This window comes from Mus caroli, chromosome 15 (assembly GCF_900094665.2).
Source record: "Mus caroli chromosome 15, CAROLI_EIJ_v1.1, whole genome shotgun sequence".
In the NCBI taxonomy this organism is placed as follows: domain Eukaryota; kingdom Metazoa; phylum Chordata; class Mammalia; order Rodentia; family Muridae; genus Mus; species Mus caroli.
In genome coordinates, this window is record NC_034584.1 from 58735970 (window position 1) to 58756280 (window position 20311).

Genomic DNA, 20311 nt, shown 5'->3' on the forward strand with positions numbered 1-20311 from the left:
TACTGCTTTTAATATTCTATCTTTATTTAGTGCATTTGTTGTTCTGATTATTATGTGTCGGGAGGAATTTCTTTTCTGGTCCAGACTATTTGGAGTTCTGTAGACTTCTTGTATGTTCATGAGCATCTCTTTCTTTAGGTTTGGGAAGTTTTCTTCTATAATTTTGTTGAAGATTTTTGCTGGCCTTTTAAGTTGAAAATCTTCATTCTCATCTACTCCTATTATCTGTAGGTTTGTTCTTTTCATTGTGTCCTGGATGTTTTGAGTTAGGATCTTTTTGCATTTTGCATTTTCTTTGATGGTTGTGCCCATGTTCTCTATGGAATCTTCTGCACCTGTGATTCTCTCTTCCATCTCTTGTATTCTGTTGCTGATGCTCAAATCTATGGTTCCTGATTTCTTTTGTAGGCATTCTATCTTCACAGTTGTCTCACTTTGGATTTTCTTTATTTTGTTCTACTTCCCTTTTTAAGTCTTGGATGGTTTTGTTCAATTCTATCACCTGTTTGGTTGTGTTTTCCTGTAATTCTTTAAGGATTTCTATTTGTTTGGCAGTGATCTCCTGTATTTCTTTAAGTGATTTATTAATGCCCTTCTTAAGGTCCTCTACCAGCATCATGAGATATGATTTTGAAACCGAATTAGGGTGTGTTGGGGTGCCCAGGACTGGATGAGGTGGGAGTGTTGGGTTCTGATGATTGTGAGAGGCCTTGGATTTTTGTTAGTAAGATTCTTATGTTTGCCTTTCGCTATCTGGTAATCTCTGGTGTTAGTTGTTATAGTTGTCTCTGGTTGGAGCTTTTTCCTTCTGCGATTCTGGTTGCCTCTGTCAGCAGTCCTGGGAGTCCAGCTCTCTCCTGAGTCTCAGTGGTCAGAGTACTCTCTGCAGGCAAGCTCTCCTTTTTCAGGGAAGGTGCACAGAATGTCTGGTGTTCAGACATGAACTTGCTGAAGATGAAGCCAGGAAACAGGTCCTGTCCCAGAAGATGTGTTGCCTCTGCAGTCTGCACTCTCACCTGCACAAACTTGTCTCTGAGGGACCCAGGACACCAGATGGCTCCCTCATCTGCTCCAGTAGTCAGAGCCCTCCCAGGTGGTCAGCTCTCCTCTGGAGGGGAAGGTGCCCAGATGTCTGGGGCCCCAAATGGGGTCGGTCCCAAAACCTGTGTCGCTTCTGCATTCTGCTTGCTCACCCTCTGAAGTTTGAGAGCTGACCTGTGCAGACTAGTCTCAGAAGGACCCGGTACACAAGATGGCTCCCTCACCTGCTCTGGTGGTCAGAGCCCTCTAGGGCCACCACCTCTCCTCTGGCATATAAGGTGCCTATATGTCTGGAGCCAAAATGGGGCTTGTCCCAGAAGCTGTGTTGATTTCTGCCTGTCCCAGAAGCTGTGTTGCTTCTATAGTCCGCACTCTCACCTGTGCAGACTGGTCTCAGTGGGACCTGGGACCCAACTCAGGGATGGAGCTCTTTACAGCCTTCTTGCCACAAAATGTCCTGAGAAAGTGCTCCTATGGTAAACTCTTTGTGTCTGAAACTCCCCACCTTCCTTTCAATTTTACTTCTATCCTTCCTCCTTCTCCTCTTCCTTTACTTTTTTCTCCACTTCCTCCCTTTGTGTGTGTGTGTGTGTGTGTGTGTGTGTGTGTGTGTGTGTGTCAGGGTCACTGTACATAACCTTGTCTGTCCTGAACTAGCTATACAGACCAAGGGGATCTCAAACTCAAAGAGACCCACCTATCTTTCCCTCCCAAGGGCTGGGATTCAGGGCCCTTGGACCTGAAAATAAATGGGTTGGTTAATGAACTGAATCATGAACTTATTTCTCTGGTGTTTAACTATGAACTTGGTTTCATTTTATTTTCAGAAGAGGAAATTATTAAAAACAGCTTTCTAATTTATGCCTGAAAACTATAAAAATATCACTATCAGTTAAGCTTACTCTGATATTCCTTGAATTACTCATACGTCCATAAATACCAGTTTTCTCTTTTATATTTCAGTCCACAAGCAAGAGCTACCCTTAACAGCCTGTAGAGGAATTTTAATCTAGCAACATGGATGCTTTTGCAAGGGATCACATCAGAAGACCTTCTAGGTTGATGGGATCTGGCTGGAATGCAGATATGCTCTGGACTATAGTGTTGTCTGGCTGGAATAGAGATGTGACCTTAGTACACACCTCTAATCTCTGGCAATGAGAATAAGATTAGTTTGTAAAAGGAAGCAGCCATGTTTGAAAGTGACATCAAATTGAAAGGTAGACAAAGTGACAACTCAGAGAAAGATTTAACAGAATGAGTCAGAGATAGGATATACTCAGCTCTTATGAGAACAGACAGAGCAAGCACAGAGAAAGGGGGAGGGAGAGGGGGAGGGGAGGAGAGGGGGAGGGGAAGGGGAAGGGAGAGAGGGACAGTTTTAGAGACAGGTAAAAACTGAATGAGCCACAGAATGAGAAGGAGCCAGAAGATTACAACAAATTGTCAGTTAGTTTGGGGCCAAGAATGGCAATTCAGTGAAAAGCCAAGGGAAACCAGGTTGAATCCATCTGCTTGGAGAGGAATTCAAGCTAGAACAGCTGAGATGAACCAGCCAGCCAGAATTCAGAATGAACTAGAAAGGGTGAACTTCTTCATCAGTCAGCCTCTGAGACAACAATTACTCTGAGAGAACAATTACATCTGGTAAATAAAAGTTACATTTATAACAGCCTAAAAAAATCTAATTTTCTTTGATTATTCTTTTACATGGTAAACACCTCAATTTGTATCTCTTTACACTTACTTAAAGTCAACTCAGTGTCTGACAGCCTGATAACTTTGTTTTCTGTGGAACATGTTTTCTTGTGTTTAAATTGGGTGTAGTGGCTCTGTAATTTCAACACTTGGATAGCTGATATAACAGTATCATCATTAGTTCAGAGTCAGCCTGGATTACAGAGAACCAAGTCAGTTTAGGTTACATAGTGAGACTCTGCCTCCGAAACCCAAATCCTAATCAAACCGAATTAAATTGAACCACACAACCATGAAATACTAAGAGGATCAGTGGAAATACTGACCACAACACTCCCAAGACAGATCTTAACAGGGCCTTACCAAGTGTCAGGTTCTGTGTTCGAATCATCTCATTAGAGCTCTAGGACTGGTGAGATACATGTATTTATTGTTACTGTTTCCTGCATATGGAAATCCAGGTACAGAGAAGTCAGATGGCACAGTGACTGGTGACCTCAAGTGTCTTTGAACACTGATGAACTCTAAACACCAGAACTCAGAAAATGTCTTTGTTTTTGTTTTTGTATGTAATGGATCGCTTGAGGCTGTCCTGATACTTTCCTATCATTCTATAATCTATTGTACAATATCACCTCCTACTCAGTCATACATCTGACCAACTGTTTAATCCTTGAATTTAGTGTAGAGATGAAGGAGTTTGCTGTAGGCCTTGTGTTCCACTTGGTGCATGCAATGGACCAACTTTATTCTGTCTTCTTTCAATCTAGTTGGCTAAGAGACAATGATGACTACAATAATGTATTAATAACATTATGGAAGAAAACTGCATTGAGTCTCTTGAATATTACAAAGTGATATGAAATAAAATATGTGATAATTTAAATACTTTGTGGTGTTGGGGAATAAAGAGTTATAAAGACAAAGCATTTACATTGTAACAATGAATATGCAATAGAGTTGGCTTCTGTTGAGCTGATGTGCAAACTCTTTTGGACCAAAGGACAAAAGGAAGATGAATGGATAAAATATTCAGGCCTGAAAAAACACTTTCTGTTGGGCATGTAGGCTTCTGCAAAATCCAGCATTCATTTGGTGAAAGAGGGAAGGGAAATGGAATGAGTCTTCCATACTCATCAAGGATATCCACATATTTGGAGAAGAACCTTTGTGGGAGATAGTCTTTACTCAATCAATATTTTACTCATCAATAGAGTTACTACATGTTTAAATTCCAGAGTAAATATTATGAGAGGAAAAATACATAGTACTGCATAGATCAGGATCTTGCCACTGAACATTGGAGATGTATGATATGCTACATATAATCCTGAGACTAAGCACCAAGGTCTAAAGTCACACGTCCCAAGGGAAATAGATCACCCTATGGTGACAGAATGAGAACAGGAAAGAGAGTTAGCCAAAGTGGCTTTGTAGCAGAGATACTGTTGAGATAATCCACTAATCAGTTTTATAGAAATGGTATGAAATTATTGATTAATCTATTAATGCCCAGAAAGCCTCACTCTTATCTTAAAGCCATACTTGGTGCTACCTCTTAGTCACTTATAATATAAACTTAAACTTCATCATGAGATTCAAGGGGGTAAAGACCCAATTCAAACCCTAGCATGGGGCGGGGTTCCCTGGGAGCAGGCTGATGTCACTGGCTTCTTCGGGCTGCCAGTAGTCTCTGTGGATGTCTTACTCCCTCTGCAGCTTCTGTCTCCTCATGATCCTTTTCGTGTTGAAGTCCTCCTTTTTGCTTTTTGGGTTTCTCTCTGTTTGCTCTTTCTGTGATAAATGCACCAGTCATATGAGGGTCCACTTTGATACAGTATGAATTCATGTTAACTTGACTAAATCTGAAAAGACTGGACTTCCAATAAGATCATCTGCTGAAGTTTAAGTGAACATAGATTTGGGAGCAGATAGTACTTCACCCAAATATCCAAGAAATAGGTATGAGCTAGGCAGCTTTTGATTTTAAAAGGTTCCGTTTGACAGAGAGTCAAAGGATTGTTGCCGAGGTCTTGAAGAGACATGGGAAAATGAGAGTTAAATAAGTGGAGAGAGGTGGCTGGGATGTAGCTCAGTTGGTAGAGTATTTGCCTAGCCTGTAGAAAGTCCTGGGTTTGTATTCCAGTACTATACACACCAGGAGTGGTGGCAAGTGTACATAATCCTAGGGTTTGGTGGAGATACCAGGATCAGAAGTTTGAGATCATTCTTGGTTATATAGTGAGTCGAAGGCTAGCTAGCCTTGCTTTCATGGGACCCTGCATCAAGAATAAGAAATAAGTAGAGATAAATAGGAAAGATGGACAAGCAGGAAGATCAGTGGCTCAGATTATAATTTGACATAAACGAGGGTAGAGAGAGTCTGAGAAGCTTCCCTTTGCTAAGTTAGGAAACACAAGTTCTGGGGAAGAACAGATCAATGTTTGTCGAGTAAATGAAATGATTGTTTTCCCTTGTGCCAATTTTTTATTCTTGTCTAGAAGAAGTCTCCTCACCTAGCCTCTAACTTAACTTTGTAGGTTCCAACTGCTAATCAAGAATAATTTCTTATTTTTTTTAAAGATTAGCTCATAATTTGGGGGTTTACATAAATAATTTAAAGAATTAAATGAGATTACATTGCATTATTGGAGCTACCCACTGCACGGATTCACAGGCTTGCCCTCCTGAGGAAGGATTTTAGTGTGCTCAACACTCATAGCTTCCTGATCATTTTTCAGTCTCTCCTCCTCATGTCTGCACCATCAGCCAAATCCTTTCTTTACCACAAGGCAGGAATTTTTATTTTTGAATCTAATTATTCTGGCTGTTTTCACTATCACTATGCTTAGATTTAGTTGAGTATAGTGTAACAAAAAAAAGCCCCAAACAAACAAACAAACAAACAAACCCAAGCTTTGTTTCTAAGGAAAACCTTGGTTGTACTCTGTGGAGGACTCAACAAATAAAGAAAAAAATTAAACCAAAAAATTATTCTGACATTACCTTCAAACGAGGCATGGGCATAATATTCTAAAATATTTAGAAACAGGAGCATAGAGTGATTTTGTGCCAAGATGACTATGAAAGTGTTCTTAGATTGTTTTCCCTTCTCGCGGAACAATCTACCCGGAGTGTATCTTATACAAAATATAGGGTATACAAGTCCAGTCAATGGACCTAAACTCAAATCCAGCTGGCTTATCTACATCAGGCCTGGGTCATTTAAAGTGCATGTATTTTATTTTTGTCTTCTCTAGTCTACTACTACTTTAAAAATGTGTCTACAGTTATATCAAGGTAACAGAACAGGACTTCCTGTCAGTATTTCCTACGTGGGCTGTATTAAACATCAAATGCTAGGTCTGTTTAGATTCATGAGATAAAATATTCCCATGTGGTTCCCCTAACTCTTGAGACTGGATCAAAGGTGTGGAGACCTGTCATGGTGATTGATTTCTTCCTTCTTGAATGCCTCTGGAAATGTTAATTGTATGCAAATGAGTACAGGGTGATGGCCTTTCTGTGAATAAGGAGTATTTAAAGTGAATACTGCTTGAGGATGAGATCTGAATAGGAACACAAATAACATGAAAACCCGCACTATGAGACTCTGAGTGTGTACTGTTGTCAAACTCAGTATATAACTCAAAATGGTCCATTATTAATCAACCATTATTCTTAACTAACACCTCTTGGTGCCCCGCTAAGCCAACCAATGGACTAGGTACTTTCTATAGGTAGCTTGATTATCTGGTGATAGCCTCAAGATACATGAAGTTTCATCTTAGATGTTGAACTCAGGGCCACATAAAGGATAGGGAGCTAATGCTAGACTTAAATCCATGTTTGTCTTTCATTTAAAGCCACCCCTCACTTTGCCATTCCCCCAAATGCAAATCATACGTGTAAATATTGGCAAGCTGGAATGAGGGGTGGAGGACTGCCTATGTGGGGTAACAACAATTCTCCAGAGCAAAGACAGCTGAGACATGGAAATCAATGACCACTAACTCTGAGTCTTTGTTCATCCATAGCTCAATACTTTCCTGGCAGCTAGAAGGAATCATTGTGCTGATCTGCTGTGGGGAAGCCATTTCTTCCAAATTGAATCATCTTCACTTGGAGGGAGAAGGAAAGTCCTAAGACTCAGAAAGCTAATGAAACTTGCAAGGCTTCAAGAAGATCATGCTTATAAAATTTACCAGATCCATAAGATCCTTACCCAAGGTGGTAAAATAGAAAAAAAAAAAGAAAACAAACATAAAAACCCTCCAGTGGAACAGATAGCATGTTGGTTGTGGGTTGTGCAGGGAATTCTGGTACAGCTTTCATGAGTTCTCAGCCCCTGTGTTTAACCCCAATAAACTCATTACTCCAAGATAGACATCTGTGGATTATTTCTTTGGTTTGCTGTTGATAATCTACTTGGGGTGAATAGATGCTTGCTCCTTTTCCTTCAGGAAAAGTAACGCAGTGCCCTGCCATTGACAGAATGTTAAAGATCCACAAGAACTAAAATTTTTGTGTGCTATGGTATGAGAAATAATTTCTAACTGAAAATGTTAAAGGAGGATTTCTAAGGCAGGAGTGGCTAAGCATGTGACTGGTGATACTTTGGCAGCAAGAACCCTGATATTTTTAGAGATCCTTACAGTTGAAATAATACATTTTCAGTCATTATGTTACTGATATCTCTGTATACCCCCATTGATAATGGAAGGGATTATCTGAGAGTCATTTCTAATTTAATGATGACTAAACACACACAAAGTGATTTAAAAAGTTTTTAGAAGTTGGCAAGCTTGCTCAGTGGGTAAAGTGCTTCCCATGTAAGTACGGGGACCTCACAGCAGATCCTCTGTGACCAAATAAAAGGTGGCCATGGATATTTAGGAAGTGAGGGAAACTTCTAATGGATGACAGTATCAGACACTTAATAGTCATCTGGGAAAGTTGAAAGGCCATGATTCTGTCTGTGTGCGATGTGCTTTTAGATCAAGCCTTATTCATCCTGAGTCTGGCAAATTATTTTAAGGTTCCAATACATTCAGAGTGACTGAAAAGATTGTTTTCATTTTAGACTCTTCTCTAGATTGAAATGTTCAAGAGTGTACAGCAGCAGTTCCTTCTGCAATGGCACATGAATAGCGGAGGAGGTTATTTAGGGAGAAGAAAAGTAAAAAGGAGGTACAGAGGGAAAGGGAGTGCTCTAGATTTTCTGGCTCTTGACTTTTTAAAATTCTGAACCTTTAATTCTTTATCCCTCTAATGTACACATATTTAGAGGAGCTTTGGTGACGATACCCTTTAGTTCAGTCATTATTCTACTTTGTCAATGGAGTCTTTGAATGTTATAATACTGTAACAGATAGTATAGGAAGGAAAATACAAAGTTCTGCATGGATCAATAAGCTTGCCATTTAAGAGTGGAGATGTATGATATGCTACATATAATACTGACTGAGTCTACGTTGGAAAGTGCCAACCTTACCAGACTCCAGTTAACACTGAAAATTCTTTTTTTTTTTTTTTTTACTTTTTATTAGGTATTTTCTTCATTTACATTTCCAATGCTATCCCAAAAGTCCCCCATACCTTCCCACCCACTCCCCTAACCACCCACTCCCACTTTTTGGCCTTGGCGATCCCCTGTAGTGGGGCATATAAAGTTTGCAAGTCCAATGGGCTTCTCTTTCCAGTGATGGCCGACTAGGCCATCTTTTGATACATATGCAGCTGGAGTCAAGAGCTCCAGGGTACTGGTTAGTTCATAATGTTGCACCTACAGGGTTGCAGATATCTTTAGCTCCTTGGGTACTTTCTCTAGCTCCTCTATTGGGAGCCCTGTGATCCATCCAATAGCTGACTGTGAGCATCCACTTATGTGTTTTTTAGGCCCTGGCCTAGTCTCACAAGAGACAGCTATATCAGGGTCCTTGCAGCAAACGCTTGCTAGTGTATGCAATGGTGTTATTGTTTGGAGGCTAATTATCTGATGCATCCCTGGATATGGCAGACTCTAGATGGTCCATCCTTTTGTCTCAGCTCCAAACTTTGTGTCTGTAACTCCTTCCATGGGTATTTTGTTCCCAATTCTAAGAAGGGGCATGTAAAAAAACTATTAAATCATTTCTGAATAGATGAAATAATATTTTGCAAACAATAAGTAGAGGCTATTTTATGTCTATTACTTCTTTTGTTTTTCTTGGCTTGTGTTTCCCCCCTTTGAAACTATAATTATTGTGAAGAACACAAAGTAAATATCTGTTCCATCTCAATGAATCCAGCCCATAGAAAATATAAGGAGGGATCCAGAATAATGTAGAAAAAGATTAAGCCTGTTAGGTAATGATGAAGGCTACAGCTATGGGTGGAGTCAGAGGGGATCTTTATGCAAGGATGACAGTTGACCTCAGCAGTCAAGTGTGCATGAGACTGGGGGTGAAAGGAAGGTCATACCATGTAAGGAGAAAGCACAAGGGAGCAAGTACAGTAAGGGTAGAGAATATGCAGGAAACCATGAATATTCCTGTACAAATGAGAATGAAGAATTTGAGATACACTAGCAGCAGATGAGGTTGAACATAATGAGTGTTTTGGGTTTGGCTTTGAATGTAAGAAATGGAAAGTAGCAGAAAAGAAGACCAAGTAGATTTTATTCCGTAGTAAGATCTATCAACCTGGAGAAGAAATAAATGTTCTGAGAGTCTTCTACTTTTTGCCCAGCTTTAATTCTTTCTTATTAGTTAGTCGTATCTGTACCTTTAAAAATAGCCTAGATGCTATGAGGCAAAAACATAGATCAAACTAACCCACTTAGAACTCAGTGGGAAACCCAATGTTGTCACTGAGGCCTTTTCCAACCTCTAGTTCACACTACTATTGTCTAACAAAGACATTTAAAGTAAACAGAATTGCCTTAATACAGAAAAAAAAACATCTGCTGCATTTAAAAATAATCTCCTGCTGATGTGACATATGGTATCATCAAAAACTTTATTCCAGTGCCCCCCAGAGCTTCTTAGACACCTCGAAATGTCATGATTACCATAAAGAGGTTTATGCAATTCTCAAAGCTGAAAGGAAAACAATTAATTCATTTTAATATTTAAAATAAATATGGGCCATTTGGATCATTTGGGAGGAGAAATGGGATTACAAAAACCACAATAATTAGAATCTAACTCCCCAAAGAGAGATGTTCTAAGATGTAACTTTCAGTTGGAAAATTCCCCTAGCTGGTCTGTTTAAGATGTGTATTCAGTCTGTTCCAGCTTTTCCTGGATTATCTAAGAACATTCTGTGTACCTGGCCTCAGTGGGGGTAATTTATGATGGGCACAGTCTCATTTTCTTTTACACAGAATCTCTTTATAATCCATACATGTACAAATGCAAGAAGAGAACGAAAGTTCAAGTTTGATATTATTTAGTTAAATGAGTATTGATATAAAATGCTAGAAAACTGTCAGAATGTCAGATGAGTGAAATATAGAAGCCGCCTTTATACTAATCTTTGGTTATGGAATAAGAGAAATATAGATGACCGATGTCTTAGTTTGGATTTTATTGCTGTGAAGAGAAACCATGGCCAAGGCAAGTTTTATAAGGGACAACATTTAATTGAGACTGGCTTATAGTTTGAGAGGTTCTGTCCACGGTCATCATGTCAGAAACCACAGCAGTGTCCAGGCAGACATGATGTTAGAGAAGGAACTGGGAGTTCTTCATTTTCTTTGCAAGGCAGCCAAGAAGACTGCTATCCTCCGGCATCTAGGAAGAAGCTCTCTGCTACAATAGGTAGAGCCTGAGCATAGAAGGAGACCTTGAAAGCCCACCTGGACAGTGACACTCTTTCTCCAACCAGGCCACAACTCCTAGTCGTACAACTCCCTATGGGCCAAGCATATTCAAACCATCACAATTGAGGAATGAAAAATGTTCCATATGCTCATGCATTTGAACATTTGGTCCCAGTAAGTGTTTTTGTTTGGAAAGATTTCTGTACTTTAAGAGGCAAATACAGAAGTGGATGCTCACAGTCATCTATAAGATGGAACACAGGGCCCCTAATGAAGAAGCTAGAGAAAGCACCCAAGGAGCTTAAGGGGTCTGAAACCCTATAGGTGGAACAACAATATGAACTAACCAGTACCCCCAGAGCTCATATCTCTAGCTGCATAGGTAGCAGAAGATGGCCTAGTCAGCCATCACTGGGAAGAGAAGCCTCTTGGTATTGCAAACTTTATATGCCCCAGTACAGGGGAATGCCAGGGCCAAGAAGTGGGAGTGGGTGGGTAGGGGAGCAGGGATTGTTCAAATGTTTCAGGATAACATTTGAAATGTACATAAAGAAAACATCTATAAGGACTTTACTTCTTTTTTTTAATTAGGTATTTTCTTCATTTGCATTTCCAATGTTATCCCAAAAGTCCCCCATACCCTCCCTCCCATTCCCCTCCCCACCCACTTCCACTTCTTGACCCTGGCATTCCCCTGTACTGAGGCATATAAAGTTTGCACGACCAGTGGGCCTTTAGCAGTAGGTAAAAAAAAAAGAAAAGAAAATATCTAAAAAAAAAAGATGAAAAGCAGAGAGAGAGAGAGAGAGAGAGAGAGAGAGAGAGAGAGAGAGAGAGAGAGAGAGCGCCTTGCTAGAGTAAGTATATCACTAGGTAGAGGCTTTGAGAACTTATTTCTTTGCCTTACTTCCTGTTTGCTATTTTTCTCTGCTTTCTGTGTGTAGATGGAATGTGATCAATCTGCCAGTTTCTTGCTCCTGCCACCATGTCTCCCCACAGTAATGAATTCTATTCCTCTGGAACTGCAAGCTAAAATAGATTTTTTTCTTCTCTTTGTTGGTTTGAATGAAAATGTGCCCAATATGCTCCTAGGAAGTGTCACTGTTTGAAATGATTAGGGTATGTGGCCTTGTTGGAGTAGGGTATAGCCTTGTTGAAGGAAGTGTGCTACTAGGGGCAGGCTTTGGTGTTTAAAATGCTCAAATCAGGACAAGTGTCTCTCCTGCCTGCCTGCTCATCTGGATGTAGAACTCTTAGCTACCTCTCTAATAGGGTATCTGCCTGCATGCTGCCATGCTTTTGGCCATGATGATAATGAACTAACCTCTGAAACTCTAAGCCAGCCCCAATTAAATGCTGTCATTTGTAAAAGTTACCATGGTCATGATGTGTATTCATAGCAATAGAACAGTGACTAAGACATTCTCTAAGTTGCTTTTGTCAGGGTATTAATCACAACAATGGAAAAGTAACTAGAATAATGAGTTAATGTTATAAAGTATGACACAAGTTGTAAGAGAGTTAACTTTCGCAGCATAGTGGGAGCATGAGAAAAGTTTCACAGTCCTACTTGGGAGATAAGAACAAATCCTGTGGAGGCAAGAATTCCAGTACAGAAGAGTAGAAATATATTACAAGGGGGTGAGTTTGAAGACTGAAAGAATAACTCATTGCTGGGGATATAGTTAATTTGGAAGAGTGCTTGTCTAGTATGTACAAATCCTCAAGTTCAACTTTTAGCACCATTGAAACTGGATGGGTTGGTGAAGGTCTGTAATTGGAGCATTTTGGAGGTAGTTATAGAAAGATCATCAACTAAGTTTGTTTATGAAGAGAATTATCTTAGTTTGGGTTTTACTGGTGTGAGGAGACACCATAGCCAAGGCAACTCCTACAAAGGCAAACATTTAATTGGAACTGGCTTGTGGTTTCAGAGGTTCAGGCCTCAACATTATCATCGTTGGGAAGCATGGCATTGTGCAGGAAGACTTGATCTGAAGGCAGCCTAGAGGAGATTGTCTTCTTCAGGCAGCTATAAGGAGGTTATCTTCCACACTGGGAAGAGCCTGAGGACTAGGAGACCTCAAAGTCTACCCACAGAGTGACACATTTCCTCCAAAAGTGCTACACCTATTCCAACAAGGCCATACCTCCTAATAGTGCCATTCTCTGTGGGCCAAGCATTCAAGCACATGACTCTATAGGGGCCAAACTACCACCACAAGAGTTCAAGACCTGACTGGGGCACTTGAGACCTTGTGTCAAGGGAGAGAGACAGGGTTGAGGCTAGAGGGCAAGCTAACTTGTTTGTGGGATTTTTGGTGCAGTACAAGAAGGAAATGGGTTCTATCCAATAGATGACTGTGAACATCCACCTGTGTATTTGCCAGGCACTGGCATAGCCTCTCAAGAGATAGCTACATCAGGGTCCTGTCAGTGTAGCAGATGATGGCCTAGTTGGCCATCAGTGGGAGGAGAGGCCCTTGGTTTTGCAAAGATTATATGCCCCTGTACAGGGGAATGCTGGGGCCAGGAAGTGGGAGTGGTAGCAGGGTGGGGGGAGGGTATAGGGGACTTTCAGGATAGCTTTTGAAATGTAAATGAAGAAAATATCAAATAAAAATAAATAAGATACAAAAAGAAAGAAAGAAAGAAAGAAAGAAAGAAAGAAAGAAAGAAAGAAAGAAGGGAGGGAGGGAGGAAGGGAGGAAAGAAAGAAAGAAAGAAAGAAAGAAAGAAAGAAAGAAAGAAAGAAAGGGAGGAAGGAAGGAAGGAAGGAAGGAAGGAAGGAAGGAAGGAAGGAAGGAAGGGAAGGAAGGTAGGAAGGAAGGAAGGAAGAAGTAAAGGAGGAAATGGGTAAGAAAGAACCTGGGAAGAGAAGATGGGGACAAACCCAAAAGGCATGAAAGGTATGGTGTTAGCTCAATATCTTGTAGATGGAAGGTTGAAAAAAGATGACTACTGGGGGATTATCATACAGGGACAAATGACAATAATGTTATTAGCACCGTAGCATTTTTCTCTAATGGTTGCAGAACATTTACTTTGCCTCGGGCTACAATATTCCTTCCTTAGAGGAAGGAAAAATCTTTGTGTTTGTCTGTTAAATGCACAATGCTATGGTCTCCTGATAGAAGCAGAGTTCCTGAATTCCTTCAGTCAGATTCGATCAGAAGTGGGTTAAGAACTCAAATATTCTAGACACTAAGAGGCTCTCTCTTACCATGGATTCCTCACCAACTCTGAACCAGACTAGGATTCTGGGTTCAAGATGAAAACCTGGAGACCAAGAGAATAGTTCAGGATGTACCATGGTACTCACAAATTATGGTAAAATATTTGGAAAAGAAAGAAGAGAAGAGGAAGAAGGGATAGGAGGACTTGGGAAAAGACTAATGACAAAGTTCTTGATTTCCCGGCAGATGGGACCAATATATGTTCTACTTCTAGTTGCCTGTTTTCTGCATTAAAGATATTAGTATTTCTACTCAGTAGTGTCTACCTGATGTTCTGCCATTTACTTTAAGAGAAGAGATGAAATACTGTAAATTTGTCACATTCAAAAAGCTTGGTTAAAATCTAGTGTTTGACCTCGAGAAATGTACATGAAATTTCAAGTTCTCCAATGATAAAATCTGCTTCTCATGACTTTAGGCATCTTATGTTGGGATAAGAATCACCAAGTAAGAGGGAAGCATTGTTCATTTACCGCTACTGTTTGAAAAGTTTCATTTAAAAAAACAATTAGTAACTACAATTAAATAGTGATACTATTCATATTTATGTTGCTATTACACAATAGTTTTAGGACAGTTCTTCGTGGTATGTATAAAGGAATTAGACATGAAATATACTTCAGGGACTCATATTTTTCCCAAATAAATAATAGGTAGGCAAAGATTGAATGTTTCATGCAGCATACTGTGACAGAATTCTCTAATAATTGTATACATTCTTTGAATTGAACATGCTGAGAAATGGCTGGTTCAAAATACTCAAAGGATTGTATTTTTTCCTTTTTTTGTCATTTCAGAAATTACTTTGTTTCAGTTATGAACTGTTCCCACTGTATACTGTATAATTTCCATTATCATATACATATTAAAAAATACAAGGCATCCATACTTATCTAAGTTTTCTGCCCTTGAAAATAAGCATGCTTTTCTAATATTCTTTTTTTTCTTTTTATATACATTTTTCTCAAAATATAATTATATTACTTTCTCCTTTTTCTTTCCTCTATCTAGCTATCTATCCTATCTCTTTCCAAACCCTCCAGGCCCTTACACAAGCTAGAGTCACTGCAATGGAATGAACGTCACGTGTGAAAGTGCTTCTATAAGATCAGACTGACAGAGACTTTCTTAAGTAGTGATTGATGATAGATGGTCCAGCCCATTGTGGGTGCTGCTATCCTTATATTCATGGTCCTGGGTTCCATAAGAAATCAGGTTGAAGGATCAATGGGGAGCAAGCAGGTAATCATGGCCTCTGAATTAGCTCCTGCCTCCAGGTTTCTGTCCTGGCTTTCTTCATTGATGGACTACAAAGTGGAAGTGGAAGTCAAATAAACCCTCCCCCCTCCCCAACTTGCTTTTGGTTTTGGTGTTATACCACAACAATAAAATCCCTGATTAAGAAAATATGTATGGACAAGTATACACATACAGTCTTCTGACGCTGCTTTATTTTTGTTGTTATTTCTGTATATATGGTTTCAGGGCTGAGCACTTTGTACTAAATAACCAATAAGGGGTTCATCCCTGGGAGATGACACTTCTTCCTCTCTTAGCAATCATTAGTTGCCTATAGTTCTTATCCATATGTGGGATGCCCCCATGGAAATTTCCCCTTCCACATTAGCATGTCCACTGATATTGCTATTATTCCAGGCTTGTATATTTCAGTGAATGGAAAGCAACAGTATTCCACTGAAGAAGTACACAACTCCCTGGAGGCAATCAGACAAAATTTAGTGCCAAACATTCAACAGATTATCTAACAGTATTCTCAATAATTTAAATAACTGAAAATCTACTCATTCTCTAGGCCTTGTCTGGAGTGAAAAATACATTTTACTTGACTCTGTCTATACTAGAGACGAATATCTACACAGGTAACAAGGTGAATGAAGAAGCATGAGAATATTTATATGTTATATCTACAAACCTTGTACTTATTCAAGATATTCTTACATGTTTTATCCAGGGTGGGGTACTTGTCCTTCACTCTGATGAATTGTATCCACAGATCAGTGGATGAGTTTGGAGAGTGTTTCTTCAAGGTTCTGTATGCTTGTAGTTTAGCTGTGACCCAACCACTGTAGACGCAGGTACATTTGGAGCTATCTGTGACCTTCTTTATTCATCTAGGGGCTGATGGCTGGTCCCTATTATATGCTTAGTGCTCAGCTAAAGCAATTCACAACTAATAAGTTTACTTATGATTGAACAAAAACGTCATCTGGATATTTCTGTTGTGTCATACCATGAGGTGAAGCCAAAACTTGAAAAATCCCACAAAAGTTGATCATTTATGTTCAACATGGCTTCTTTAGCTTTGCCTTTTATTTGCAAAAAAGAATAAGAAAAATGCTGTTATGATCCTTTGGAAGTAATTATCCAGAGAGCATTTGGTGTCTGCTTTTTAGGATCTACTGGTATCTCCTTTGCACCATAGAGAATTATGAACCATTACAGTATTATAATTAGTTCTAAGAGGTAAATGGAGATCTGTTTGCCAGTGACACATAATATTTTGAAAAATGCAGATGAAGTGTAATGATGATGAGGTCTAGCTGCTATGTATTTAAGGAGAACCACCATTTTGCCTAACCTTCACATAAATAAGTCTACCTTATTTCAAATGAGACAAGCCAATTCATAATGTTTTCCCAAATGAGGCCTCTTGGGACAGAGCTGAATTGGCTGAGTCACATAAATAATTATACAAAATAACACTAATGGAAACTCTTCACTGACTTGCAAAGGCATTGCACACAATATTTCCAATTGTTAAGGAGGCTTTTCAGGCAGGATATTATTATATCCTTGCTATGGATGGAGAAAAGAAGACTCAGATTATACTCAGTTCACCAAAATAGTAACCAAGCAAAGATTTCAAATCCAGGTCATTCTCATTCAAAAACCTGGGTATTTTTTTGCCAGATTCCTTTCCACCCTCTACCACAAAGGATATGCCCGAGTATAATGGAAAATTGCAGCAGAGACCAAATGTTAGTGGAAAGTAACTTTAGCATTGAATGACACAGAGTCAATTATCTTATATACTAGAGAAGTGGGGAGCAATACCCAAGGAATATCTGATTATATCTATGAACATGAGTCTATAAGATTGTTGTGGATTTCATTTAATGCTTGCATTATGGCTTCCCAAATTGCATGGAGAATCTGGCAGGGAGACATTGAAGGTCCCTGCCACCAGCTGGTTCTAAATGGTAAATAAAGTTTTGTGCAGGCAATGTCTGGGCAGGGAGACAGAGGCAGGACTTTAGGAATCACTTCATGGGCAAAGTTGGAGGTAGAATCACCATTGCCAGGAAAGGAATAAAGTCTGTGCTTGAGAGCTGTAGAACAGAGAACATACAATCATGTAAGACCCGGTGAAGACCAGTTTCACCGGCCCCCATATTTGGGTCTGGAGTAGCAAAGATGGAATACAGATTTTAGGAAGTAATAATTCAGGAGAATTGGAGGGAAGGCTTTAGTAATGTGGAAGTTTGAGTAACCTAGCCATTACACAGTTTAAGGCCTATTAAAATAAACGGTTGCATGTGTGTGTCTTTCATATGAGAATCCAGGTCATTTGGGCAGACAGTGAGGAACTCACCTAGCTGCCAGGGAGTTTAGAACAAGTTAATCAAACTGCATAAGATTACAGCAACTTTTTAAAAAAAATTTAAACATATTTTTATTAGATATTTTCTTCATTTACATTTCAAATGCTATCCTAATTCTTACAACAAAGAATTTTCTAGTACGTGATTGTTTCTCCTGCCTTTCATCCAGGAAACCAACAATACTGATCCATAAATTTGTATTTTTATATACACCTTATCTAATGTGATGCACATACAAAGAAAGATACTGACTGGTGAATGGACAAGAACTCATGAGTGTAGGCCATTCCACTAGGAAGCAATAGACTATGGCCCAAAGTTTACTGACATTTGGACTCATTGCATCTGGACAGTTTGAATTATCATCTCAACAGATTTGTTTCTCCTTCTATGAAGTAAAAGTCTATACCAACGGTCTGGAGAGATGGCTCAGCAGCTGAGCAATAATTAGCTAGGAATAGAGGAGAACAGGAGGACACCTGACATTCCTCTCCTATCTTCCACATACACACAGAGACAAGAGCATACACACAGACACACACACACACACACACACACACACACATACACACAGAGCGCAAGAGAGATATATGTACACATACATGAACATATACATTCATATACACACATACATATACATTCACACAATACATATACCTTCACACATATGTACATATACATGTATAATAGAAATATATGTATATCATATACCTATACATTAATACACATACATGTACATATATATTCACAGATACACATACATATACATTCATATACATATACATTTACACACATAGATATGTACATTCTCTCTCTCACACACATACATTCACACACACACACACATAAAATAAAATAAATAATTAAGATTAGAGATGGCAGTAGAAGAATCCATGCAGCAAGCTAGAGTGTTTGAATACAATGGTCAAAAGTTATTTGGAACTGAAGAACAGGAAAAGATAAAACCTTAAAATATGAAACACCAATTGTCATTGTCTCCAGAATTCCATAAACATAGCAAATAGGATCCTGGGAGACTCACCCAAAACACAGCTCCTGTTCTGATAGGCTATCAGGAACAGCTGAATGAATTATTAACATGGTGAAGGTTTTTGAGTTGGCCCAAGTCCCATGGAAAGAGTGACGTACTAGTCTGGCAACAGCTCTGCTTTGCACAGGAACATAATACACAGCTCCAGAGATCTCGTCTCTATTGTATGAAGTGCTTTCCTTTCGGGAAATAATTTCTCTAAATGGTCCTCAAGCTATTCAGAAAGCCTATAATATAGCTAGTATGGAGTTCCACAATTGTTTTAGGCATTGACTTAGAAGCTTCCCCTTCTAAGTTCTCTAATGTTGATGCATGACCAGTTGTATCTTTTGTGCTGTGAGTCTTGGCCCAGAAGATTTAGATCCTAATTGTCTGCCACATTCACTATAACACACAACTGGCTTCATTGACTTCCAAAATCCATGTTTTCCTCATGATTTCACCAAATGAATCCTTAAAAAGCGCTGTCTTCTATTTCCTCTACCTTTTAGGTATGAATCCCTCACATTACTGTGTAAGGTCTCAATCCATTAGTGAAGGATAAAAATATGTTTGTTCCAGTATACACATAACTGTAAGACTAAAGAGCCTGCTGTGGCATAGCTAGTACATCTGTTGTGCACACAACTCCCAGAAACATGCAGATTTAAGAGTTTGTATGTTGATTCTAAAGCTGTTTTCAGAACAGTCTTAACACTTTCTTTGACAATTGCTTTAAAAACAGTGGAATGTATAGAGTTTTCAAATCTGAATATGTGTAACAGGAGCACATCTTCACTACCTGAAATCATATTTCATTCTAGAGAAAGATATCACTTGCTCTAAGCTATTTTTAAGCACCCTACAGTCTTCCCAACCAGTATGTCCAAGATTATTTCCACATTTATTTCAAACAGAAATTAATTTCGCTAATCCTTTAACTCCATCTACACTGCTTTGCCCACTTGATCCTTTTTGTCTGGGTTTAGCTCCAGGTGCACTGTAATATCCCTGCTGAGAAAACAGGGTAAAGTATGAGCAATTTGATAAGGATCAGGATCTATCATGAGTTTACAGTTTACATTTCTATGTAGTGAGAAAATATTTATAGTTTTAAAGGAGGAAGTCCAATATAAGATTGCTGGTGATTTTTAAGAATGACTGCCTTGGTCCCAAACAGTGATGACAGGTGCAGGGATCAGGAAGGCAGTCAGTAAGTGTATTTATTTCTTGCAGGAAACAATATGGAGGATGAGAACAATGTACTTTGACTCTAAGTCTAACCTGAGTATTTTAGATTCTGGGAACCCCTGGCATAAACTAGAAGAGAACACTCTCAGAGAAGAATGTGTTTGAAAGGAATAAAGGGTCCTGTGGGAGAAGGCTAGTCCCATGATGTCTAAGACAGAGTCTTGCATTTGGTACCTGTCTTTGGTTCTCTGTCTCCAGGCGGAGCCTGGCCTCCACACACCTCCGGGTCTCCAGGAAGGCCTGGCGCTGGGCACGGTCTGAAAGGTAACTGATGAAGATTCCTGCTGTATTCATGCACATGAATAGCACCACCTGGGCCAGGACCTGTGAGACAATTCCAAACATCCTGGTTAGATGTGTCAAACAGCAGCTGCTTGGAGGGAAAGGTTAAGACAAGTAAATATTTTAGCAGGAAGTTTTGATCAGTCACCTAAATGTCTTGTCTTATGCCACATTAATTGAACACTACTTTCATTCTGATCTTGAATCCAAAGTCACTTTTCAAACAAACCTTTCTTAATTTCTTTCTTAATTTCTTTCTTTCTTTCTTTCTTTCTTTCTTTCTTTCTTTCTTTCTTTCTTTCTTTCTTTCTTTCTTTCTTTCTTTTTTTCTTTCTTTCTTTCTTTT

General features: G+C 39.2%; 1 protein-coding gene across 3 annotated transcripts in view; it reads right to left on the reverse strand.

Moving 5' to 3' along the window:
* Adcy8 (adenylate cyclase 8) overlaps positions 1-20311 on the reverse strand; it is a 219163-nt gene that overhangs the window by 146171 nt on the left and 52681 nt on the right. For all 3 annotated transcript variants that reach the window (XM_021183269.2, XM_021183268.2, XM_021183267.2), the window contains exon 2: positions 19858-20007. In XM_021183269.2, the coding sequence (XP_021038928.1) occupies positions 19858-20007 (150 nt within the window). The remainder of the gene's footprint in view (positions 1-19857; positions 20008-20311) is intronic.